The sequence below is a fragment of the Electrona antarctica genome (assembly GCF_951216825.1).
Source record: "Electrona antarctica genome assembly, chromosome: 12".
Taxonomy (NCBI): domain Eukaryota; kingdom Metazoa; phylum Chordata; class Actinopteri; order Myctophiformes; family Myctophidae; genus Electrona; species Electrona antarctica.
In genome coordinates, this window is record NC_136793.1 from 32,329,769 (window position 1) to 32,357,725 (window position 27,957).

Consider the following 27,957-nt stretch of genomic DNA (forward strand, 5'->3'; position numbering starts at 1 on the left):
TTGTGGGTGTGTACTTTGTTAACATTAAGGAAGTATCTAGACAGGTACATGGGTATCTTGGTGGTGTATCGAATCTTGTGGACCAGACCCATTACCCTGTACTCTGTCGTCGACCCTAAGCCATTCCAGCCTGTCAAAGTGGGCAGATACCATATTACAGGTAATATTGCAGGATGACAGGAGAGAAATGTTTTAAAAAGACTCTTTATTTATGAAACACTACAGTGATACAATTAATAGTGGTTACAACTAGTAGTTGTCAGTACCTTAGATAATGCTAGCAAAAGAAGAAAAACCTTTTACAATCTTTATTATACAAAATGTCTTAAAATCTACAAATCCATGATTCCCATTAGAAAGGACATCCAATTAGAGCCAGAATATATACATATTTCTATACAGTTCTTAATAAGAAAAATATACAAATCCAGTTTTGTCTGTACAAGTAAACTTTTTAGTAAGTTGCAATGTCTTGGAAAGCTCAGCCCTGTTGAACACAAAGCAGGATCACATGAATGAAGAGCAGCAGTTTAACACTCCCCTGTATGTGTGATGTACAATTAGACCAACTGCAATTTTCATTGAAAACAAGCTAGTCAGTTACCAAAATAGGAAAACAGACTAATCACAACTGTGCGCAGTCAATGGTTTAAAATATGAAAAATTAATAAGCCAATCATCTAAAGAACTGTAGATCTGTCACGTTAAACCTAATTAACATTAGCATTGTGATTTACAAAATAACAACAACACTACATACTCGACCAACACGTGAAGTAAATCAGTGGTCTCTAGGTAGAAAATATTATAATATATTTAAAATAAAAAATAAGAAAAATAGTTACACAAAATGTAAAGGTAGCATGAAAAATAGGTTTCTCCTTGGTCAATAAAATAATAACATTCTTCTGATGTCTTACTTCACACCTCTCTGAACCTAGGTGTGTTGACTTGGGGGCTACTTAGCGTTTGGCTTCCAATTCTACACAAGGCGGTAAATAAAGTTTCCGCTAAAGTCCTGTCGTCTATTTACTCTGACATGTCAATCAGCCAGGTTGATTCACAAATCTGTTTTCTTTGCTCTTGTGGTGAAGTGAGGCTTCTCGTGGGCAAGGACTGGTCTCTGCATTCCACACATAGCAGACAATAACTCCAGAGGACTGGTCTCTGGTCTCAAGGACTGGTCTCTGCATTCCACACATAGCAGACAATAACTCCAGAGGACTGGTCTCTGCATTCCACACATAGCAGGCAATAACTCCAGAGCCAAATGGAAAGATAGAAACAAGCCACGTGAAACAAATCCACTTTCACAAGGAGGCTTGTATTAAATATAGACCAAAGATCGTCCACAAGATTAGGACTCCTCCTTTGTCAGGCACAGGGCCTCAAACTATTTCAAATGTTTCTGTAATACACGGTAAACATAAAACATAACCCTGCATTTCCTGGTGTGTGTACATCATGTGACCTGCTGTAACAGAAAAACTAAACTAGATTTTTTTTTTCTTCTTGAAATGCAGCTCCTTCCTTGTTTCATCACAATGCAGACCTCTAGAATAGGAAGGAGACTGGTCCAGCTACCTCAGGTGATCCAGTTTCCATAACGTCATAGTTATTTTTTTTTCTCTTCTCCCCATCGACTGTATACTGTAGTTGCAGCAGTTCAAACAGGCCAAAGAGGCACTGGTGCTAGGTACCATTGCCAGTAACACTAGATCCATCTGGAGAAGCTACTGTTGGTGTTGCCGGGTCTGAGCTCCGAGACAATGAACCGGTTTTGCGGCCGTGAAGTCGACACAGACTTTGGTGCAGTTCATCCAGTCCAGCAGGCAGGGGGATGCCCATTTCCTGGTTGAAGGCCAGAGCTTCGAAACAGTCCTCCAGTTTCTGGAAGGGTGGCCTGGGGGATGAACACATGGGAGGGTTAGAGGTTAAACCCAGGCTGAATGAGGTGAGAGAGAACATGAGGAAGCAATCTGGCGGTGGAGGCGTTCCCCTTGCACATGCAGCACTGAGATTGTATCTGAAGGTTGTTTTTTCACTGGTTCTACAGAGTCTACAAAACAGCCTGGATAATGTCACACAGGGTGAAGCTGGAGAATTTTCCCACATGTAGCCTGCTTTACAACCTGAATTTCTCCTAACATGTTACCATGTTAACATGTTACCTAAATTAATAGCCATCTTATTCCACTTTTTGGCTTATTTCACATTTGTTTAACCTGTAATCAACCAGACACAAAAACAGAAGAAAACTGTTCAAACAAAATAGTCGAAACTAGTGGATATTCAGCCTCTACACCCACCGTGATCAACATATTTTGATTGGTTGGAGGCTATAGCTTGCACCTGGTTGAGTTTATACTGTGTATGTTAGTAACTTAGTACTTAAATTTATTGTTAGACAAGTTCATGTGTTTTTATGTGATTAAAGATGGGATAAGGAGCACCCAGAGACGTAATAGCGATTCCGTTAACAACACCATCCGACAACTGACTATCCAGTATCCACCCCCAACAGTTTTGTGACTTGGGTGTTCAGCAACACTGAAGACCCACCGGTTCTCTGGTATGAGATCACAACAGGCCACAGCCAATGGAAAGAAAGCTGGTGGGCAGTCATCTGGGAGGAACTTTTCTAAAAATTTCTCAACATTCAGGCCAAAGTCCATCGTCCTGGGAAGGCACTCGGGGTCTGCAGACACCTGCCCGATAATCTGAAACACAGGACCATGGACATAATAGTCAACCCATGCTTTGCTTGTTTGTATACACAGTAGATGTCCTAATGTATAACAGTGGTCTTACCTCGCAAAGCACAATCCCATAGGAGAAAATGTCCACCTTCTCATCATAGCGTTTACCTGAGATAGATAAGATACCTTTATTAATCCCGCAGGGGATATTCAGGTGCCAGAGACACCACAATAAAAATATAATGAATGAAGGAATTTTGTTTAGTTTTTGGAATAAGATAGAGTAAGCATCCTGTGTATTATTCTGGCATGCGTTGCTCACCATTGAGCATCTCTGGAGCCATCCAGTAAGGGTTCCCCACTACAGTATAGCGCTTCTTGCGGTCAATGCGTCTGAAGACTCTCTTCTTAGAGGTAGGCTTTTCAGATGGGGGTTTAACTTTGTCCTCTACTATGAGCCTGGAAAGTCCAAAGTCAGCAACCACCACTGTGTTGTCCTGTTGAACACATGATGAATATATTTATACGATGCAATCAATTGTGGGAAAAGTGGGTCAAACAAACCAAGGCTGGTAATGCATGTGTAAAAAAACGGTAGGGGGAGAGACTCAATCTGAGGGAACTGGATAAAAGTGATGAAACATGTGTGCATCTGTATACTGACCTGACGAAGATCTGTCAAGATCGAAACGTTGTTTATTTATTCAATAAAGTCATTCTTTACCAAAAGAATGGTGTGCGGGCCCTACCTCCTTCCATACTTGCCTTATTGGCCCTGCCTGCACCCACTGTCGAGGTGCGTGTAAATAGGTATGTTCTAAAAAAACGGTAGAACCATAAAATACCTAATTATTTAGCTGAAGGCATTGCTGGAGTAAAGTTCTTAATATAAAAAGGCATAAGCTGAGGGATTCGTGACAAAATCCAAGATCTTGAACATTTTACTTTAGACTCTTGCTCTTGCTTGTATAGACAGTCTTGGGCAGCGAGAATAGCAGATCTACAAGCTCACAAGCTTGTAGATTGTCTATTTTCATATAGATCAGGGCTAAGAAGCATACAGTATTACTGATTGTTACCTACCAGTTTAACCAGGCAATTATAAGAATTCAGATCTCTGTGTATGATGCTCATTGAATGAAGGTAAGCCTGAAAACAAAGATTATACAGTTATAGTTTGCAATAAATACTGTAGGTAACACAGACGTTTATTTGTATAGCCCATTTCCTTCACAGAGGCAATTAAAATGCATAAAAAGGCATTTAAAGAGTAATGATATAATCTGCAATAAACCTTTGATGTAAGTAAATATGCTTCAGTACTGATGGAGTACACTGATTTTGTATTATGCAATACAGATGCCCACAAGAGCTAAAAGGATACTGTATGCTTTTCTTTTCATGAATGTTAATGTCTTTGCAGTTTGCAAGAGGCCAACTCACCATTCCAGAAGCAATGCTCCTTGCAAAGCTCACCCTCTGCTCCCATGGAAACGGGTCCTGTTAGGCCCCATGGAAGAAAACAAAAGGATAAATGAATAATAGATGCTACTCAAATGGTGAAAGAAACTGATCACTGTTACAACATTCATATACAAAACCGGAGCTCTATAAATATTGTTAAAGGTTTTGTTGTTAAATGATCAAAACAGTAAAAAAAAAAAAAAGAAGTCAGAAAAGGAATTGTAGACCATATGTTGTCCTGAACTCTTGAGTCAGTGGTGGGAGGTGTGGAATTTTCACCTGGGAACACTTTCTACCCTCATTCCACAGCTCTGCCAGCCAGCCAGCCAGCCAGCCAGCCAGCCCGCCCACTATAGAGTCAAGAGCCCTTAGTAGAGTTTACTCCAGGGCAGCTCCATCCCACACAGGACCAAGTACAACACAGGACATTCTATGGCCACTAACGTTTATTTTGGTACTGTGCTGTGGGACAAGAAAGGGAGGGAGTTAAGTGAATCAACTAGCTTAACGCACCGTATCTCTAATGAAATCCTTCAACGTGCCTCCCTCAATAAATTCGGTTATCAAATTCAGCCTCTTGTCCTTATATAGCACACCGATGAACTTCAAAACATGGGTATGCTCCAGGCACCGCATTACCTTGACCTAAGGAGCAATTGAGAGAGTGACAGAGAAGGAGTGTTAGAAAAGATCATGCAACTATTGCCATTTCAAGAAGGTAATGAATGGAATCCAAGTTCTAAGCTGGTGAAATTGCTTTTGTGCATAAACAAATCCGTTGAGGACTAGAATAAAACCTTGTATAAAATGTACATAGAGGCAAAACGTAGAATATTTATACAGTTGTTGGTATAATAAATCATAGCTGATAGCTTTGCTAGGAAATCTAGACCTCCTTTACCTCTTTCAAGAAGGTTTTCTGGGTCTCCTCATCACAACGGATTAGCTCCTTCATCACCATGACTTCTCCTGTGGCTTTGTGGGTCACCTTTTGGGGTGCACACAAAACAAATGCAAAGTTGAAGTACAGACATGAGAAGCAGTCAACTACAGATATCGCATTGGTATGAATGATAAATGATAAATGATAAATAGAAACAAAACTGATAAAAACAGTGCAAACTCTTGGATGGCAGGATGTGGTCAGTTAGATGCTAACCTTGATGGCCTGTCCAAAGAAGCCTTTTCCAAGCACTTCACCATGGATGAGGTCACAGGGCCGAAATATGCGATGAGAGCAGCTATTGGAGGATCGCAAGGATTCAGAGCGCCCAATATCCCGTGTGAGACTAGGGTGCTCTTTTGGAGAAGCTGGCCCTGGCGACTTACATATGCTGCTACTGCGCCTATAATGGAGAACAGTGTGGTGAGCAATTCAGTATAAAACACACAAAGGCAAAACCTTTGAAGGATTCCTAAACTGAAAAATTATGTCCATCACAATCATTATATTTTTTGTTCTATAAGCATTATGTTGTGTTGGCTGCTTGGCCAACTGTAATGTACCTTAATGATCTTCGCTTCAGAGTGCCATCATCAGTCACATCTGTCCTCTCTAGAACAGCATCGGAGGGTGAAGAAAGGCGCATGCGTGAGGTGGCGGGAACTCCCATCTGGTTCTGTGAGGAGCCTAGCCTGAGCCTGTCCAAACGCTGCCTGACTGGATCATACTCTATCAGCAGGTGCAGTGTATGGCTAGTTTGATGGATAAGGTCATCAACCTGAACATGCCCAATGAAAGTGAAGCATCTTTTTGAACAAAATGTCATAACGGGCATAACTGTTGGATGGGTTAGCAAAAAAAATAAGACTGGCACGTCGTAGGTTAGGTTAGTTATCAAATTCATTTGTACAACAGGACTCTCGTAGCTTAAGAATTCTAATTACATTTCACTGCAGCAGAGAAATTATTATTGGAATGCACCTCAGGGGAAACAGGATAGGTGGGAAGGAAGGTTTTTAAGAAGTGAATGAAGGCAGAAATGGAATGTATGCTATGGTGAGGTTATGAGAACGAGCTACTGGAGCCATGCCAGATACCCTACTCTCCCTGCTAAAGAATGTGTAAATGATGGAGGAACGTGTGGAATCTCAACAGGATCTCATGACATGTACTGTAATATACTTTAGTAACAGTTTATGGATTACAATATGTTTATTCATACAACATGCACATTCATAAACATAGAACTTTACATATGGGGCATTTCACATGCTGAGGTACAAACTCACCTCCTCCTCCATCAAGGCCCCCACTGGAAGGCCATTGATCTCCAGAATCCTGTCTCCAACATGGATCGCATTCCGAATCTCTGGACTTATAAGCATCCCCCGAACCCTGGAGAAACACAGCACCAGTAGTTGTATTTTATGCACATAAAGAATATAATGGGTTGTTAATCTTAATTGTTTTCAAAGAAGCTCATGTCTGTTATTCGGCCAGTAACTACAGACATGAACAACATAGGACAGTGTCTGCGATCAATGACAGTGTGCATATATTTGAGCTGGTAAAGGTTGCATCAACAAGTTTTAAAGAATCAATTACAAGCATAATGCAATGTATTCAGTGAGACCGACACACACTTGCATCCTGTTATTTAGAAAGCCTATAATCAGTGTCACGTAATTCCGCATTACGCATACGGTCTCTGCAGTGCAACACTTACTCTTTGACTTGGACACTGGCTGAGCCGCTGGTCACGTCCCTCACCACTTTGACGGAAAACCCCCTCTTGCCATTGGCAGCAGAAGGCATGGAGATGAGAGTTACGGTGTGTGGAAGGGAGTCTAGGACCGAGTCAGATGAACACTTCTCCAACATGGGTGTGAGAATCACCTGCTTGTAGCATTTTCCGCTGCACACAAGTGAAGAGAGTGTGAATCACTACTTGTGTTCAAGTGTAGGTGTTAGTAATGTATGGTCCCAAATGAAAAGTAACTGAATATTACCAAGGTGTAATAATTGAGCTAATGTCCACCTTCAAATGATTATGCATCACAACAAAAGTGCAATAATATTAAGGCTACAACTTGTGATCTAAGTTAAAAACTATTGGTAATCGCTGATGAGACTATAAGATGCAGAGCTCACTGCTCCTCCGAGAACTAGTTAATATAGAGACAATAGAGACAATGTCCTCTTAACTATTAATCTTTAATGTACGGTACAGTATCTGCATTTGTATTTCATCAGTTTCTTCACCAAACAAATACCCAAGGATTGGGTGTAAGATTCTGTTTTCAGAGAATGCCTAAACACTATAAACATCTGCAGCAACATTAAAAAAAATATATATTATTAATAATAATAAAAGGTCTTACCAGTACAGTTTGGAATGTTCCACCAAGGCGTATGTATCCCTGTCCTCAATCACCACCTTGCAGCTTAGACACACAAAGCACTCTGGGTGATACTTGTATTCTCCAGCCACCTGGGAGGACAAATGCATTGGATTGACCTTCATGTTACAGTCAGGGTATATCCTCAGAGAAGGACGCAGTACTATGTCGAAGGTGAGCATTCTGTGCTGCACCGAGCTCTGCTCTTCGGGAGGAGAAGTGGGTTATGATATACTGTGGTGCATGCAACCCTCCTCTTCTCGTTGAGTATGACACATTCAGTAACACCTGCTTACCTCTCCACCTGTCTGGAATCTGCTATGATGTCACTACCTATACAGTCCTAGGCAACTCACTGCTCCAATGTTCTCGTCACACCTCCCATTGCCAGCTCACACTCTCCCCGATCTTGTTCTCACGATCATGTTCTCACGAACACACCGCCTTAATGACAGTTCCCTTTCCCTTTCTATGAGTTATCTTACACTCCCAACCAGCTGTTCTTTCTCTCTCCCTCGCATGCAAGATGACAACATCTCCTCTATAGGTATCAAAGAGCAATGTGGCAAGAAAATTCATGAACACATAATGCTAAATTATAGACTTTTTTTAACAACTGTTTAGGCATGTGGCTTTATTTGACTGTGAAAAGAAAGACAGGAAAGGCAGGACTGAGAGAGGGAGAGAATGACATACAGTACAGTACAGTACAGCAAGGACTTAGCCTTCATACCGTATCGTACCCTCTACCAGGTGGGGAGCCCTGATCTGTCTCACAAACACGGCTGATGTACTTCTGCTTCAACTTAACAGTAGGGTTAGATTTCATTTCTCAAAGTGATTTGCTCGAAGGTAACACAATTCTAACTAGAAAAAGTGCCCTTCTGGGCACAGGTCTCCACCAGGAGGATAGGAGTGTGTGTGATGTTTGGAAAAATGTTTAGGAGTAATATAAACATGTTTATTTGGGTTTTGTGTGTGTGTGTGTGTGTGTGTGTGTGTGTGTGTGTGTGTGACACGACTTGGCCTGTTGTAGCGCCACCAGGAGGCCGATTTGAAAACTGTCAAGTGGCATTTCTTCCTCAGCCTATTAGTGGGAATAGGCATGCACAGTTTCACCGCAATCGGACGCTGCGTTGAGGAGTTGTGGCGATTTGTACAAAACGGGTACAAAACGGGCTACTCCTGAAAACTTTAGAAGCCAATCGTAGCCAATCAGGATGGATAATTATGAGAAATCAAACAAATCACATGATCACATGACTATGGATCGATACACTTAATTGTTTTAGCTCATGCTCATTTGATTTAGCTATTTTGTCTCATCTGTTTAAGGAAATAGGTAGCTGATATATTGCACTTTTACCTTAGCGCTAGGTATAGTCTTGGTTGCTTGTTTTTGCAGAAAATGCACTAAAGACTTCTGGTGATTAGTAGTTTTTGTTCCCTACCTATGTTGAATACACTTATTGTAAGTCGCTTTGGATAAAAGCGTCTGCTAAATGACTGTAATGTAATGTAATGTGTACCGATTTGCGTGAAATCTGGATACAATCTGAAGGAGTAATATTAGAAAATGTGTTTTACATATGTCGGCCTCCTGGTGGCGCTATAAAGAGCAGATGTGAAAAATTCCAGGCAAAGGTTTTTCCTTGGCCTCTAGGGAGTGTGCATACATGGTTTTACACAGATCGGTGCAGTTATAGGTAAAAACACAAATCGGCCAGTAATAGCGCCACCATGAGGCTGAGTTGAAAATATTCAAGTGGCATTTCTTTCTCGGCCTAGTGGGAATGTGCGTGCAAAATTTCACGGAAATCACACGATGTGTTCATGATTTGCAGCATTTTGTTTGAAACGGAGCACTCCTGCGAACTTTGGAAGCCAATCGTAGCCAATCAGGATGGAGTCTGAAAAATCTGAAAGACCCGTTTCGTTGAATGGCTCTAGAGAGACTGTGTACCAATTTGCGTAATGTTTGGACAAAATCTGTAGGTGTACTGTCAAAACATTTGTTTTGCACAAAGCGGTCTCCTGGTGGCGCTATAACAGGCCAATGTGAAAACTTTGGAGCAGAGGTTCAGCTCTGGCATCCAGGGAGTGTGTGTGCAGAGTATGGCTGCGATCAAGCGAACGGTGCCAGAGATTAGCTGTTCACAGACGGACACACGGACGGACGGACACACAGACGGACGGACGGAGTGCAAAACATACTCTCTCCCCATGCCTTCGGCCTGGTGGAGACAACTAGCTAACCAAGGCTTATAGTTGTGTCTGGTAACAAAAACAGAAAGATATGTCAATGGACACCTGTACCATATTATAGGCAACATTGAAACACAAAATGTGTTTACGGACAGAATCAGAGGTGACAGGACGTTGTTTTCTTAACATTGCTGGTAAAGGTGAGAAAAAAGTGGAAGTGGAATTATGTCAGCCATGTTTGTGAAAAAGCGACGCTAGATTCATTTCTGGATTTTTAGTCATTAGTCTACAATGCAGACAAGTCTCTTATTAGTCTACAATACACACCAATACAAAGTTTTCTACACATGCACCAATCTTAATATTTAGACTCTACATATTAAGCTCAGAGGTATTAGAAATGTGGAGATTATTTGAACTAGACAGAACTATATTTTGATAGATAGATGGCCTTCAAGTGGTACATTAGAAGACATACTCAAAGGTAGATACTGCAGGAATCACTTTGAAACACAGAATTTAATGAGGGAAAATTCAATGAATGAATGTACACAATTTCAACGAGAACCCCCCCACGTGGACTGTGAATCAGAGTGCCGAGAAAGGATTCCCTCCTCCTACTACGGTAAGCATTGGGTGATGTAAGCCAAATGAGTGCAACCTTCAAGTAGTCTGGCTGTGACTCCCTGGCTGCAAGGCAAGAACAACATCACTGACCCCAGTCACAACAAGCTTCAACATGCCCACGCACACTAGTGGCAATGTTGGGAAACAGGGAAGGAATACTGCAGTTTTCACTAGGTGTGAAAACGCATGCCTCTTTTTTAAAGAATGGGGTGTTTTTCTTAATATATACAGTACCCCAGGACATACTATACTAGAGTTTGTTGCTGTACATTTTCCCCTCTAAGCAGAAAAAACTTTGATTATCAAAGCAGTTTAATTTTAACATAGACCATTTACTAGTACATAGATGATTAACATAGAGTCATAGACCATTTACAATGTGACAGAGAACAGTAAAATGTCACAGCACCCACTAAAAGATAATTCCCAAAGTGGAATAAAACACTGTTTGCTTCAGTACAATCTGCACAGTAGAAGCCTTTCAAATACCACAGCACTCACAACTAGCAGAAATAGCTTTGCATGGCTTGTCCCAGCTGAGGGCCCGTGATGGTTCTGTTGCTTGGTAAGTGGCTGCCAACTCAAGCCTGCCAAAATGCTTGGCTACATGGACTAGTAAAGTGAGATGCCAAGACTAAACAGAAAGAGGTTCATTATGTGTTTAGTTTGGTGGCACAGAACCCTTCGGTTTAGACTCCACATTAGACCAGTTAAAGCAAAATTAGTTAAACTAAACTAACTAACTAAAGCAAAATAACCCTGCATGTGACCAGTGAGGGATGATACCATCAACCATTACTATTTTGTTTAGACTTCATAGATACAAAATAATGAAAAATATGTAACATTTTATTTTAATGCCTCTCAAACACAGTGTATGGGGACCATATTCAAGTACAATATGAAATAAAGAAAGAAATGCATTAATTAATACCAACTCTGAACTTCTCTTTCCATACTAAACCCATAGATCTCATTTTCCAATACTGGGATAAACACTTATTTGATAAAGACAGGCTCGCTTAAGCATTCTAAACTTCCCTTTTTCACCCAAGAATTGTTAGCTGTTTTCCCGATCATTGTAACTTTATTAAAACTCTCCTGCACTACTGTTTAATGCATAACCCAATGTTTGTGGATCGGGTGCCTCCTTCTGTTATTCATTAAACTCTGTTCTATTTCAGTCTTCATTAAATATCTCTCGTCTCATTGACAGACCTTCATCATGTCAGCCGTTGAACAGAGCAGCTCCTTTATTTTTGAGGGGCGCTAGCCCCTCCTATTCCCAGCTTTCCGGGTTTGTGTAAAAACAAACATCGGCTTGTAATTTGCTGATCACCCCCATAGCGATGATTTGATTGGCTGAGCAAAGTACATATTGAAGATAAAAGTGAGGACGCAAATTGTGATTGGAAAGAATGAGATGATGTATGATGATAAGAGCACCCCTCACTTCACACAGGTGTGATTTTTTCGTTAAGTTTTCCTGATAATGTAAAGGAAAAGCTATGACAAGTGAAAGGATCCTGAATAATTCGCTTCGGAATCAATGAGTTTAAAGGACCATTAGTTTGTTGAAACTCACAGCTTGTATTTATCCCACAGTGTGTGTCATCAACTAGAAAATGCTCAATTATAGTGAAACATATAAACAATACAAAGGAAATTAACCAAAAATGAAAATAGCTATTTCCCTGTAATAACATGTAATTACACCCTGAAAAAAAATATATCAATAAACACTGTGGTGATGGTGGTAGATGAGCTAGTACTGCGTCTACAGCCATCCCACTGTGGTGGACTTAAGCTAGGTAATGGAAGCCCTCCAAACCAACTTGTGTTCTTCCCTCTCCAGGTCCCCACTAGGTCCAGTCTATACTTGTAGAAATGAACTGTGAAGGACTTCTGTAAAGAGAACAGAGCAGGCCTCGAGGCAAGCAGGGGGGGTAGCTAATACACATATGAGGACAAAGGCCCAAGCTGCTTTGTTCCACAGCAGTTCAGTGTACAGCATCGCTCATCAGTCACCACAAAACCAGCCTGCATGATATTTTTATGAATGTTAGTTAGCATTGATCTCAATCACCGAGGAGGAACTGGAACATGGAGAGCTTTGAACCACTCTTTCTAGGGGGTCTGGTATGTTGAGTTAAAGGGAAACATTGGCAATGTCTTCATGAATACATGCAATCAATGACACAGCACTACAGATTAGTACAGAACCTAACCTTATAGTACAGCCTCCCTATACCAGTGGATTTCAAACTTTTTGTGCCCATGACACACCAATGGTCAAGTAAAAAACTCACACTTGTATTCATATTATGTGCAAAATAACCTCAATAACTTGTGTTATCGGTTTTTCTTTTTCTTTTTTACTAATACAGACTGGTTAGAGCCTAGAGGTCAAACAAAAAAAAGGTGAAAGGATGCAGGGGAAAGACACAGCTGTTATCAGGGACTGGGGGGGACAGTATCTATGTGCTGTCTCTCTCTGGGTAGAAGGCTAGTGGCTGTGTCATTATGACAGACTTTCTACAAAACCTTGAACTTGAATGTGCACCAGGACAAAAATCACGTCAGGTCGGGAGCTGTCGTAGGCTTTGTCCTCAGCTGTTTTTCTGTCGTAGAAAAGCGGAGCAGCATTGACTGACCAGCTGACAGTCTGTCACAGGCATCATGTCAACATATGTATTCACTCCTAAAATGTTTATATAAAACTGTATGTATATGGGCTACATGTAAAAAGAATAAAAACTAAAGTAAGTAAAGGAATACATCAACGATGTGTCTGAGATTTCCAACTTTACAAGCAATTAAAATCGCGCAATTAAAAACAATGTTGCAAGTTAGATGCTTAAGCCATTTAAACGTGTTTTGCATGAGCACATACACATGTGAAAATTTGGGCTGCCTGTGCTGGAATATTTCCATGACGGGACGTTGGAGAGTATAGTGCAGAGTGAACTGCTGCAGCTGCAGAGAGTCCGAACATGGGTAGCCTACTGTAGCCTAATCTACAGCAGGCCGATGTCTTTCTGGAGTTACGGTATGTGCAATCTCCTACTCGTTTAATAAACCCGACGCGTCGCTCGAATGCCAAATGTGCCGTGCCAGCGCAAGTGGGGACCGCATCGGTATAGGTAGGCTAACCCAGCCAGCCCACCACCACCAGTGCCACATGAGGCTAGGGTTTTGGCTGCACATTCATATAATTGACAGTTGACAGCCCAGCCACGTACTGCAGCGACTAGCGAGGCAATCTAAATAGACGTCATGAACGTGCATGGTCAGTTGGTCACGGTGTCACGGACGGACCACAGTGATAGAGACAGACAGACAGACAGGACAGGAGGAGATGCACCTATTTGCAAAACAGCAGCGTGTGTGTGCCTATTTGTTATTTAATTCATGGTTCACTGGTTCAGGTTTTCGTTCACTAATATATCTTGTTGTATATTAAATTAAAAAGACTTTAACAATTTAATATACAACTAACAACACACAGTGACAGTTCCTTACAAGTTGAGATATGCGCGTGCGGGGGGTGAGGCGGGCAGCAAGGCAAGCGAGGCGAGAGGAGAAACAGACAGGGCCTACAGCTTTATTTAATTCATGCAGGTGTTCGTTCTTTATTTATTTAAGATACAACACACCAGTTGGGCTTGCAAGTTGCGTGTGCGTGCGTGCGTCTGTGTATGAGATGGAGGGGGGGGTGCGGGGGGTGCGGCAGGCAGCAAGGCAAGCGGGGGAAACATTTTTATTGGCTTTTTCCATCATGTAACCATGGTTTCCATACGTACGATGTGTGGTCGTATTGCAGTTGTTCATGTCGCAAAAACGACGGTGAGGCTTGATTTCATAGGGCGTGCCAGATTGATTTCAGCCGTCACATTTATCACTGCTGGGAATGATTTTTACACTCAATTGATAAATGAGGGCCTAACTGTACAGTAACTTGTTTTTATAGTTTATTCGTGCCGTTTCAAGTACAGGCATCCATCACACCCCCTAAAAAAACCTAAAAATAAAATTCATGAATGCACAAAATAGCTTATCTATTTCTGATTAATCCTGCCAAAAGCTGACAAATGTGCATGCCTCCACATGCCAAATAATAAGTTGAACCACAAAAACACATAGCAAAAATAGCCTATAATCTACAACCTCACAACGTGTTGCGTCTTTGAGCCTAATATGACATGCCGAAAATAGGGACTCCGGGAAGAAGTATTTTCAGGGTGTGGCTCTGCACAAGGCTAGCTCTCTATATAAAAGGGTTGGTTGTGTGTCTATGTTGTCTGTCTGTGTCCCGACTCCTCCAGGGAGATAATCTTGCAAACCACTGAACCAATAAGCACCAAATGTCTTGTGCACACTGCCAGTAGGCCACATAAGTACCATTACTATATACAATGTTTTTTCACGTTTTATACATTTTCAAATAAAATAATGAACTTTCATTGCATAATGGATGGAAATCAATTGTGCCTGTAGGCCTTTGGTCCCAAACAGTGTGCCATGAGATAACATCACAGGCTAACATCACAGGCTGGTCGCTGGCTGCTCTCATGTGGACCCGAGATACATATCGTACATTTGAGTACACACAAAATACTCAGTAAAAATAATGATAGTAAATTAAAAGATAATTTATGACTTTTTGTAAAGTTGTATATATTGCAAAATGTGGGGTTGTCGAAAGAATTCCACGGCACACCTAGACTTGTCTCATGGCACACTGTTTGGGACCAAAGGCCTACACAATAAAGTCATGTGTGTATGGTGTGTTGATATAACGCTGTAACTCTTGAAACTTTCTTCAATGGCTAAATTAACACAGGATTTTACTGTGTATTGTAACCTAGTCATGCACTTAACATGGTTAGTGTTTTAGGCCAATGTTTATTAGAACAGGAACTGAAATGGGTACAAGGCATGAATAAGTAATAGTCTTTGTGCAAAAGGCATTAAGTCAGAATGTACATTTACAACAGACTTTCATTTCGCTCCTATGCCACTAAAATGTGGAACGCCCTACCAATAGCCGTTAAGAAATGTGAATCCCTAGACTCCTTTAAAACCGCTCTCAAAGAGCACTTAAGGGTGGCTACAAGTCCCTCTCTCCTCTCCCTTTTTGAGTGGTGCAACCACTCCAAGGAACAGCAATGTCCGTCCTAACCTATGTGACTATGTTTAGAGTACCAGTAGGGGCAAAAGTGGCACTGTTGTGCCAGAAACAGAGAGAGAGAGTGTTGCACTGTTGCCTGCTAATTACAGAGAGAGAGAGAGAGAGGGGGGCAGGGGGAGAGGGGAGTTGCACCACTCAGTTCACACGGGTGTGATTTTTTCCATTACAGTCCATACAGTATGGAGTGCATATTTGTACGTCTTTAAATGTTCTGATGAATTGAAAATAGAGGACCCTGATGTAAATAAGTCTTAGTGCTTTTGCTGGTTTTTATCCTCGTAGCAGTTTTTGTATTGACCTGTACTTTCGTTGAAATGTACCCATTCTACATACTGTGAATACAATTTTTAATCAATCAATTAAACTCACCATGGCAGGACCCGTCATTAGCAGAGAACAGCCATGACAGATCTCCCCAAACTTCTCCCAGTAGTGTTTGCGGCAGTACAGCTTGCCATCCTTCTCATAGTACCAGTTAGTCAGGTGGTCACAGCACACAGAACACCTGTAGAGAGAGGAAAACAATACACTTATACACAGGAAATAAAGGAAGTAAAGGGAAAAGAGTGAATAGATGGTGTCTTTTAGCAGAGGATTTTCCAACCAGCAAACGGGTCTACTTCAAGGTGATATGCCAGAGGCCGAGAGCTCTGCGTATAATTTCAAAGGCATGTTGACAACTGCAAAGGTATATCCGAGTAATGAAATGAAATGAAATCTATATTTACCCAGGGTATCTGGGCTAAGCTCAAGAACTTGTTTCCAGCCAGGCCCTGCTCATAGAACACATTTCATCGTAGTGGTTGATGCCTTGTTCAAGGGCATTTCAGCAGTGGTAATTTTAACGTGTCGGACGGCTGGTTCGAACTGGGAACCTTCCGGTATCTAGACCGCGCCGCTATCCGTTCGGCCACCGCCACCGCTGCCACTCAATATCTGAACGATACCCGTGTCGAGCCTTGACAAAGAATCTCATTGATTGACCAGAGTCATTTAAAAACCCTACTCCAAATACTTTTACGGGGGAAAAGCCAAAGAAACCAGCCATAAAAAAAACTGAAAAGGCCTGGATCAATGCCCAAACTTGACATTTTAGTAAATTTTTCTTCAAACATACCTTATATTACAGACTAGTAAAAGGATTTCAACAATAAGAAGGGAGATGGTGCTGCAGAAAGCATCAATCATTGCTGAACATGATACTTTCTCCTCCCAAGTTAGACAGGAGTGGAACATTAGCTGGAGGCCCTTTCTCTTGGATGACAGCATGTACTTTGTCTGCGTTCATGAAGGTAAATGTATTAGAAGCTGCTTGTTTCTGAGACATGCTAGGTCTTGCTTGTAAGCTGCTGAACTATAGGTCATATATCAGGAAGAACTACCTGAAGCTGCAGTTATACAATTCACAGCAAAATAAATCCGATAGGCAGAGGTAATAGCAGAATGCAGAATACACTAGGACTTTTGGTCTTAGCCTTCACTTTGCACCTCCCGCCTCTCTCCCGAACATGGGTTTGTATAGACTAGAATAGACGCTCAGCCAAACCAGATGCATATCAGTGGATTTGAACCCATGGTCTCCATGTTGGTAAACAGGTACTTTAACTCTGCACCACCCAAGTGCCCTCATTTTGCACACTTAAGAAAATACACCCCAGCAACTCAGAGTTAAAGACAAAATCAAACTGGATATTAGTCACCCCCTGAAATTCCCAGTTGCCTAGTTAGACACCCATTCAAAATAAATATAAAGAACAGTGAGATTCAGAGACTGCAGTCCTTACATTTGACATACTGACTATAATCTATACCAGTAAGACGCCCTGAGGTCACGTGCACGCATCCACCTGGGTGACGGCAGACTGCTGGGCGAGCGCTGGCACTTTGGCATGGGGGGTCAGATCAACATATGGAATGAATTCTGTAATTGCCATATATGGAGCGTGTCTTGAGTGTACAGGGTTTTGTTGAGGTCAGATCAACATCTGGAATGTCAGAACAGGTCAGCTATATGGAGATCTAAGGGTGGCAGCGGAGGTAGTGTCTTCAGTGTACAGGTTTTGATGAGGGCCCAGGTAGGGCCGGGCCTTAATTTTCGGGCCTAGTGGAGATCTAAGGGTTTGAGGTTTGAGGTCAGATGTACAGTTGCTGGCCGGCTCCATATATGCAGATCTAGGTGATGATCCAGTCTTCTTCATGTATGCTAACCAGGGTTTGATGAGGTCAGTGTCGTGATCTTCATATGGAGACGGCCATATATGGAGCGTGTCACGAGGCGTGATGGACTGACGGCCATATATGGTGGTGTGACGTCTCATGACGCGTGATGTCACGAGGCGTAATGGACTGACAACCATATATGGAGGCGCGTGATGTCACGAGGCGTAATGGACTGACAACCATATATGGAGGCGAGTGATGTCACGAGGCGAATGGACTGACAACCATATATGGAGGCGAGTGATGTCACGAGGCGTAATGGACTGACAACCATATATGGAGGCGAGTGATGTCACGAGGCGAATGGACTGACAACCATATATGGAGGCGTGAACTGACTGACTGACAGGACAGGTTTTCATAATACGGTCGCAGATTACTATGAATACCAGCAATGAATGAGTATGTATGGTTATTACAAATTTACAAACTACCAACATAAAAATCTGCACCATTTGCCACATTCCAGAATTTTAAAATAACACAGTTGTTACAGAGATAATGAACTTTGACAACTATGTATGGATTCGTAAAAGAAGGAAAGGAAAAAGTCTGCCCGGGTAAACTAGTCCAGGATTAGTGAGATTGAGTTTTGCTTAATGTTTGTTTTTGCATGCTTTACTGACTTTCCATTGAGTTGTTATTCTTTTAAATCAAGGTTTAAGTAATTCCACAGAGGAATACAAAATGGCAGTGATGCATGTTGAGTTTATACTTTAACGGAATGATACAAGTCCTGTCTCATCAACTAAATCAAGGATTTCTCCTCGATTTAGTCCTGAAGTGAACAACGGAGATGGAATGTTTGCAAGTTATCAGCAGAGCAGGGAGCACCTGCAGACTATGATGCGTCTTCAACTAGCTGACCTGGTTATGCAAAATGGCATTGGTGAGCAGGGTCGGCAGACTAGGAACAAAATGAAAACCATTACTCAGCTATATGTGCTCAGGAACTCAGAAGTCTGGACAGATATTTTTAATATCTCACTCTCCCAGGCGGTGGTACCGGTGTGTCTTAAGACTTCTACATCATCCCGGTGCCCAAAAGTGCAGCAGCAAAGAGCATGAATGACTTTCGGCCAGTGGCTCTCACACCGATAGTCATGAAATGTTTTGAGCATGGAAGGGATAACATCGCCAGTAATGTGGACCCGCACCAGTATGCCTACAGGAAGAGCCGCTCTACTTTACTGCAGTGTCGTCTGTCATACACACTGCTCTCACCATTTGGAGGGGGGGGGGGACTTGTATGTCAGGCTGCTCTTTCTGGATTTCAGTTCTGCATTTAACACCATCATTCCGCAGACTCTTGCCAACAAGCTGCTGCTGGATTAACACCAAACCTCTGCAACTGAGTCCTGGACTTCCTGACTCACCGGCCGCAGTCCGTCAGGATCCACAGCACCTCGTCATCTCCCTTCATCCTCAACACCGGTTCCCCCCAAGGCTGTGTCCTGAGCCCCCTGTTATACACACTGTTCACACATGACTGCTCAGCAAAACAACCGGGCAGTCATAGTGAAATTTGCAGACGACACAGTTGTAGTGGGACAGAAATCCCACAACGATGAGTCGTCGTACAGGCAGGAGGTGAAAGACCTAGTGGACTGGTGTGCAGAGAATAGCCTCTGTATCAACGTGGGGAAAACAAAGGAGATGGTTGCGGACTTTAGAAGAAGAGACCATGCCCCTCCCCTCCCCCTGTTCATAAATGGAGCTATGGTGGAAAGGGTCCCTAGCTTCAAGTACCCCGGGGTGCACATTTCAGAGGACTTGAAGTGGACCACAAACACCTCAAACATCTTAAAGAAGGCCCACCAGCGACTCTACTTCCTCAGGAGGCTGAGACAAGCTGGCCTTAATACCTCAGTGCGGGAGGCGTTCTACAGGTGTGTGGTGGAGAGCACGCTCACATTCTCCATCACCACCTGGTATGGGAACTGCTCTGCTGCAGAGGGTGGTGAAAAACACCTAGATCATCATCCACAGCAGTCTCCCTTCCATCTACACCAGCAGGTGCAAGAGCACTGCGGCTCGCATTATGGAGGGAGGAGGCTGCGCTCCATCAAAGCCAGGACTGAAAGGCTCAAACGCAGCTTCTATCCGGGGACTGTCAGGCTACTGAACTCTTAAGTCAAATAAAATGCACTTTAGCTTGTTTTTAATATATTTTTTAATATGCTGCTCAGTTTTAATGCACTGCACTTTGGGATTTTATGCTTATTCTTTTATTGATAGGTTTTAAATATATACTGCTGGTCCAGAGTATGATTTACGTTTTATATGTGCAAACATGTGAAATGACAAATAAAGTGAACCTTGAACCTTTATTGCATTATGTGAACACTCCGAAAACACTCAGACCCATGCATTGTAGTGGTCTCTGCAGTGCAGCAGGTAGGCTATAGTTTATCTAGGCTTTTAAACATTGGAACAGATGATCCCAGAGATTAAAAAGCTCCTTGGCAGTGGCAACATGTGGACAGACCACATGTGCCTTTCTCTATTGATATAGTTGGAAGGACATGAGAATAGGCAGGAAGTTATGGTCTGTGGTACAACGATCTTTGGGTACACACAGTAGTGTTTGATTTCATTAACATCAGCAGTCATGGTATTTGTATTAGAGGCCGACCGATATATTGGTTTGGCCAATATATTGGTTATTTGACTTTTTTGACGACATTGGCATCAGCATTTTATCCAATCCGATTTTTACCCACTTTCAAGTTTCAACGTGGCACCCCAAATCCGATGCATTGTGAGCTTGTAGATGTAAAACAGGGTTTAAGTGTTAAATAAAATAAATGTATGTTTGTCTGTATTTTATACTTTTATACTACTTTTCATAAAGAAGTTTATATACTTTATCTATCAAAAAGGTATTTGACTGTGCTTATTTGTATTTGTTAACTAAAAAGTTGAATGTTCTCAAACATTAAACTTTCACCTGCAAATTGATTTCAAATTTGTGTTTGTTGAAATCCTCTTTCATTTTGCTGTGAAATGCAGTGTTGGGGCGGCGGTGGCTCAGGGGTAGAGTGACTGGATGGTAACCGCAAGGTTGCCTGTTCGAACCCGGGCTCCCCCAGATCTGTCGAAGTGTCCTTGAGCAAGATACTGAACCCCAAATTGCTCCTGATGTGCTGGTTGGTGCCTTGCATGGTTTCCTCCACCATCGGTGTATGAATGTGTGCGTGTGAATGGGTGAATTGATGCACAATCTATGTAAAGCGGCTTGGATAAAGGCGCTATATAAATGCACCATTTACCATTTAGTGTTAAGGCCGTTTCAGACGGTGAGCAACTGACGCACCTTGGTAATTCATTTTCAAAGAGACCTGTGCGTTTATTTTGGACGTGCGGAGAAGTTGAGGGGCGTTGGGGCAGAAGTTGAGGGGCGTTGGGGCAAGTGGACCCGTGACATTTTCACGTGCCTGCTCGTTTCACGGTACACGTCCAACACCCCTCATGACCAGACGTTTCGCTGATCCAGGTGAGAACACCTGCGAGAAATTAAGTGGCGGAGACGCAAGCGCCGCGGGCAACATTATCGCGCACATGCGGAGAGCTGGATTGTGGTCAGCTTTTTTTCCACGCTACGTGTCTGCACATAACACCTCATCTGCACAGGCAAAGACCGAGCGTTCCGACTGCGATATCGCGACCATCATATGCTACGGAGCAGCTCAGAGCATCCTTGGCAGGGACCCTTTCAGAGTGCATCCCATCCTTGAACAAATTGTCTCAGCAGACAAAAACAACTGACAAGTATAGTAAAATACGCAGAGGTATTACACAACAAAACAAAACAACATCCGACAGATCCTAAAGTGCATGACTTCCTCCTGCCTGTAACATAGGAACTGGTCAGTGTGTGTGGGGGGGGGGGGGGGGGGCACCAAACTCAGGTGGTTATCCTAACAATGCAAGTCCTGCCTACACAAACATGAAAGGTAAACAACACTCATTTCCTCGGATCCACATTCCAAGGGGAATGAATTCCTGTGTTGGAGTATAGTAGTAACAAACTGGTCTGGGAGGGTCTATGGTACTGGCCTTGGAAGACAGAGGGGGAGTGTTTGACTTTTTACCACAAATCAAAACGGTGTGTGTCTACAAAGTGTGTGTATGAACACATGTTGCATATTGAATTTAAGACTACTTATACTATATGTATGTGTGTATATATATATATATATATATATATATATATATATATATATATATATATATATATATATATATATGTATGTATGTATGCATGCATGTATACACACAAACAAATACAAAAAAATGTAACCCAAAACACTGCCATGACTCAGATGTACGATGTGATGTACGAGAGCATACCCCATGTGCGCAGCCAAACTATATGCAGACATTTGGGTTATGAGCTCGATATGCATAGTTTAGGTTTTGGACAGGAGCGCTGGTGATTTAATCCTGTTGGTATGTGGGGTCTGTAATGGCCCCTACACAGTACACACTGCACGATATTTTCTCCGATTATGCTGTCTGGGAGCTTTTTTAGCGCTCGCCGACAACCCCCCCCCCCCCCCCCCCCCCCCCCCAATCTGACGCAAGATCTGGCGTTGATCGCAGAGGTTGTCGCTGTGTGTGAAAGGCTTTGCGAGAAGTGCCGATAAACGCTAGCCGATGCCTTCCTGAGCGTTTCTGAATATCTAGCAGGTTTGATATGTGGCTCTCTTGCCGACAGGACATACAGTATGAACGCCTATGGGTTTGCGACTGCACCCCGAGAAGGTCCGTATTACAGCCAATGAAAGCACTGTCTGTATCGATAGATGGATATAACCTTCGGGGAAAATTCAGGTGTCATACTTATTCCTTGGGAAAACCCAACTGTCATACATATTGGTAGCTATATTAGCCTCATATTGTTGTTAAATAGTCCTACCAACACATCTCACTTGAATAATGTTGATAAAACGGCGTCGGAATCTATGCAGCAGCACAAACATTTGACCATGTGCGCTGTGCGTGTGTGTGTGGGCGCACGCATATACGGAGAGAGCCACAGAATTATTTAATGAAAATCTAAATGTAGCGTTCTGTCTCAATCTAGCGCACGTAGGCCATCACATACGTTTCGCCCTGTTTGTTTGTGTGTGCGTGCGCGCAGAGAGAGAGAGAGGCATCCTGTGTCGTGCTCGTGCATGTATCATGTACATGACATCAAAAAGAAATAAAGAATTGGAATCAGAAATTACACCTGTGTGAAGTGAGCGGTGCAACTGTACTGTGTGGGGGTCAACATCCAGACCCCCAGGAACGCGTCCAGGGGGGCGGCCTGGTTCTGGTGAGCCGCCCCGTGTCCGAAACAGTCAAGAAATGCCAGAGTTACCGTGTTGCAGCTTTCCATGCTCGGACATACATACATACACACATAGCTGTGTAATGGAGCGGTTAGGCACCGCTCAAAAACAAATGTAGCCTATGTATCAGGTCTGGATCACATCTTCATGGTGAACTCTTGCAATGTGTGATCCCTTATCTGCGATCAATCGTTTAGTGTGAAAACCAGATATAATGACCATTGACCACCGATTTAAAAAAGAGACTCCTGTAATATCAAATACTTCTGATGACTCCGACAACTTTAAAAGGGGCCCTACCCCGATCATTTACAACCCGACGTGGAATCGTTGCCGCTCACAACCATGAGAAGTTGATGTTTATTTATGCTGTTTCAGCTAAGCTGTGTGTGTGTGCAAAAAAAAATCTGGATTCAAACATTGCACTTATCAATCTGCATGCTAGTGCTTTGGAGATGATATCCAAAGCACTCTCTCGCTCATAAAATACGCTCTAAATAGGCCTGTCACAATTATTACATCATCGTCTAATCCTCAAAGACTAATAGCCAAACAGAAATGTCATTTTTGTTCACATGCCTCAGTGTTCAACGACAAAAACAATTACATTGTTAATTGCAATCTGTGGGTTCTGTTGCTGTGTGTGTGTGTGTGTGTGACTATGTGTGTGTGTGTGTGTGTGACTGTGTGACTGTGTGACTGTGTGTGTGTGACTGTGTGTGTGTGTGTATAAGCCAAGTCTAGACAGTGGCTAGAGATCCCAGTCTGTGGAGCTGTAACCATGACAAGAGAGCCCATGAGCATTACTGTGACAACAGATTCCATAGCCGCAAAAATAATAATAATTAAAAAAAATATATATACTATTGAATAACTACTATTGAATTAAAGGACCACTTCACCACTTTTCAACCTATCTTCATATAATAGGTCCTCACTAATAATCATGATAAAATGGTACGATTGTTTCTACTCAGTCTGTGTCTCATAGGAGGGCTGTGGGCAGTTCAGAAACCCATCCTCCAGTGACATCATTAGGCAGATTTATTTTTTAACAAGATTTTTTTTAGATTTTCATTATCGTGAGAACGATGGCTTCCATTTTCGCATTGCAACTTTTCAGGACTAGAAAGCCTGCAGTTTCTATTAGCTTGTATTCCCCATCGATGATGTCACTGGAGGCTGGGTTTCTGAACTTACCCCAGCCCTCCTATGAGACACAGACAGAGTAGAAAAAAATTGCACCATTTTTTCATGATTATTAATGAGGACCTATTATATGAAGATAGGTTGAAAAGTGGTGAAGTGGTCCTTTAACAATACTCTAGTGTCTGTACGTTGCCAAAAATGTGGAATTCCAATATCATAAATTAAAGATGTATACTGCTGCAGCAGCTCTCTGCCAATTCTGATCCTTATTTGGAGCAACCTGGGAGCCAGCTTTCTTGAGAGAAAAACAAAGGATTCTGCAGTCAGTGTCTGGGATGTCGAACCCACATCTCTGAATCGCTGTCTAGGAATGCAGCAGTGGTGAGCAGAGAAGTGTCTGCTCTTACCTATAGGCCCCTAAGACACTGCCAGGTTTATTGGAACATGAATGACATCAGCCTATAAGCATGATACAGAAGGTACCAGTACAAGGAGGGCATGATGTGGACAATGGACAATAGCAACACAGGGGGTAGCATTTACAAGGAAGCCGTTTTAGTCGGTCTTGTACTCCAAATGGAATGCAGAGATTCCATTCTCTGTATGCAAAATTAACACTGTAAAAGAAAAACCTGAAAAGTGTCTAATTACTACTGAATGTTAGTATTCCAACACCTGTCAGGATAGGTGATTTTAGGCCAGCGGGATTGGCCGCAGTGGACTGAAATGCAGCACACTTGGCTGACAGACAGCACAGTAGTCCAAGTAATATACAGCACTTCAACTGAAAAAAATTAAAAGAAAGAAAATGTGACGTAGTCATAGTGCTATAAAAGGAGCCAATTATAGAAGGAAATAAAATATGGGGTTATGCAAGGACAAGGTACTGCTAAAAAGATTTAGGCTTCTCAAAATTCACAAGTTGCAGCTGTTTCAGTTGCAACATTGAACTAAAGACAAACATTAAACCAAAAACAGACATGGTATGGACGACTATGTTATATGAACTTTAGTCTCAGAATTGCCTCAAATAACCCATAGCCAAATTCCTGTCTTTAAAAATATTGGCAAACCAACCTCTTTTTTTACACCCAGATCCAACTACTCTATTTTTATCCACTGTCATGGAACTGTCAGGCTCAATTTTGCAGAGCGACCATGGAGACTGTCATTAACAGAGCCGTCAAGACCCTAGCCTCTACTCCAACCTCATGACAGAAACCATTATGTGACATCCAATCAATCATGCATTGATGTGACAGAACAGAACTGGTACAGTTTAGATGTGTCATATACCCCAAAACTGAAAACTGATATTTTGAGTCTGACGGAGTCATCTTATCTCACACTGTCTGAGAAATAAGATGACTCAAGAACATTGTCAGTGACAGAAATAAATATTTGAAGGTTATGAGTCTTGACAAATGAATACATTTTGTAGGGGTGCAAGTTAGCCTATTCGAAGGTGTATATTATATATATATATCTATATCTATAGGTGTACATTTAGGCTATTTTAGCATGATATAAAAGAGTTTTATTTATGTATAAAATAGCCAGGCAGGGATTAAGTGGGTAATCACAATATATATAAAAAACATTATTTGAAAATGTAGCTAGAGTATAATCACTAAGAAGAGAATGGATAGTTTCAGCCCTAAAGAAATCTGTGTTCATCAACAGTATCTCATGGCATTAGTGTACTTTCATGTGTCATGTAGCCCGTCTCCGGACCCCCCGGGTTGAGCTCCTTTGGACCCCTACCACGTAGGGTCCGGTATCACCGGCTTCAAGCGACATGGGATGCAATCTGATTTACCCTGACTTAGCCCTGTGCTGCGGTGTGGGTGTCACGCTGACATATTCCAAACGAAGCATATGAACGCTATAGGAGACAACGAACCATCTGACCCCCCCCCCGCGAACGGCTCAGAAGCCGTTAAGTATTTTTAATGTTTGTACGACCGTTTTGGCAGCTCTGAAATTCTCTCTTCGGTCCCTCCTTGTTGACATCTCGGTTGGCTAGCTGCGCCTACGAGGCGCGTAGGGAGGCGCTGCTAGCCAACCGAGATGCTGGAGGCGGTACAATGGGATGTCAACAAGAGAGAATTTCAGAGCTGCCAAAACGGTCGTACAAACATTAAAAATACTTAACGGCTTCTGAGCCGTTCGCGGGGGGGGGGGGGTCAGATGGTTTGTTGTCTCCTATAGCGTTCATATGCTTCGTTTGGAATATGTCAGCGTGACACCCACACCGCAGCACAGGGCTAAGTCAGGGTAAATCAGATTGCATCCCATGTCGCTTGAAGCCGGTGATACCGGACCCTACGTGGTAGGGGTCCAAAGGAGCTCAACCCGGGGGTCCGGAGACGGCTATGTGTCATGATGAGGATGCTGCTGGACAGCTCATGTCAGCTCCAGACCAGTCATATAATCATTAAACCTTTGACCTTTTTTTTAATCCCCGAGCAAAGTCCGTCAAGATATAGGAACTATTTGACCGGCCAGCTGAGAGTGAGACTGATACTTTATGTGACAGGCAGGCAGCAACAGAATAAGAACACCTCAGTTTAGGCATTTGGTTAAAAAGGCACAAAATGTATCCTACAGTATAATAGATACGGTCGTATATAGCTGTGTTTTTGGCTCTTAAGAGCACACGCTTTACAAAACAGAATGCCCGAGAAAAGGGTGGCACGTTGACTAACAGAACCAATTGTCTACATTTCAATGCAATTCATTTCCTCTTTCAGCAGAAACAAAACGTTCCCCCTAAATACATAGGCACTCTCTAAGGAAAAATAATAACAAATATCTCGGAGGCAAACAGTATTAAAGTGGTTGATAAATTATAACACTTACTGAAAGCAGGCGTTGTGCCAGGTGTCTTGAAGAACCTTCTTGTGAAAGGAGTCCTGAATTGTGTCCCCACAACCCGCACAGCGATGTCCATCTGTACCTGGAACACACATGATGTATCATTCTTCCAGCATGCATCCTTTAAAGTTTACTATGCTCAAATACATCTAACGTCATAAACCATTTGATGTATTATCAATGTAGATCATAACACTTTTAGCCTGCTAGGCTGCTACCCCGTAACGTTCATTTGCAAAGGATAATTTGACTTGCACTGCAGAACCACTTTAGATAAATGTAGAATCACATCAACAAAAGAAACATGTCTCCCTCTTCCAATTCAATGGTCAATTATGCCGCTAACAAAGGCCATATCCCGCATCATCAGACTAATGGAACCCTAGCTCCTTTCGGAACCCTACGTTAAAGTTTCTGACATTCTGATGACTTGGTAGGTCCAAAGGAGCTCAACCCGGGGGTCCGGAGACGGGCTAATGGAACCCCTGAGTTTAGAGACGGAAAGAAATGAAATGTCTCACCTTCCAGTTTCTCCATCTAATTGCTGGATTTCGTCGTCGATATGTGTGTCCTTTTAAAAAGTTCTCATACTGTAACGATCGGACGATGATGGGCATTTGATTGTTTCATTTCTACCCCACCGTCCATCCAATAATCTACGGTGCAGAGCAGACAGCTAGTTAAAGTAGTACGAAATAAAACACACGTCGGTCCAAATCTCAACAGTGAAAAGCGACTCCTTCAGTCCAACTTTTCCTGTTGGCAGGAGAACTGACGTAATGCATTCTACATTCCTGTACGGAGAGCGGAAGGGATCGAACTGCAGCACCTGGGAGCACACTAG

The 27,957-nt window shown here is 42.4% G+C and overlaps 1 protein-coding gene across 2 annotated transcripts; it reads right to left on the reverse strand.

The window, feature by feature from the left end:
• Positions 1-188: 188 nt before the first annotated feature.
• Positions 189-27,944, reverse strand: limk2 (LIM domain kinase 2). 2 transcript variants are annotated; one of them, XM_079517335.1, is made up of 16 exons: positions 27,635-27,944; positions 27,099-27,189; positions 15,898-16,033; positions 7,488-7,597; positions 6,833-7,021; positions 6,396-6,501; positions 5,670-5,884; positions 5,323-5,509; positions 5,065-5,151; positions 4,677-4,808; positions 4,143-4,199; positions 3,783-3,848; positions 3,022-3,196; positions 2,812-2,867; positions 2,563-2,720; positions 189-1,903 (listed from the first exon to the last, which is right to left on the reverse strand). In XM_079517335.1, exons 1-16 carry the CDS (start codon positions 27,648-27,650, stop codon positions 1,693-1,695), a joined length of 1,992 nt encoding a protein of 663 aa, XP_079373461.1. In that variant the 5' UTR covers positions 27,651-27,944; the 3' UTR covers positions 189-1,692. The 2 variants fall into 2 exon arrangements, with proteins under 2 accessions (XP_079373461.1, XP_079373460.1); XM_079517334.1 differs by having other exon boundaries at positions 27,099-27,195; positions 27,635-27,943.
• Between the last annotated feature and the right edge of the window lie 13 nt (positions 27,945-27,957).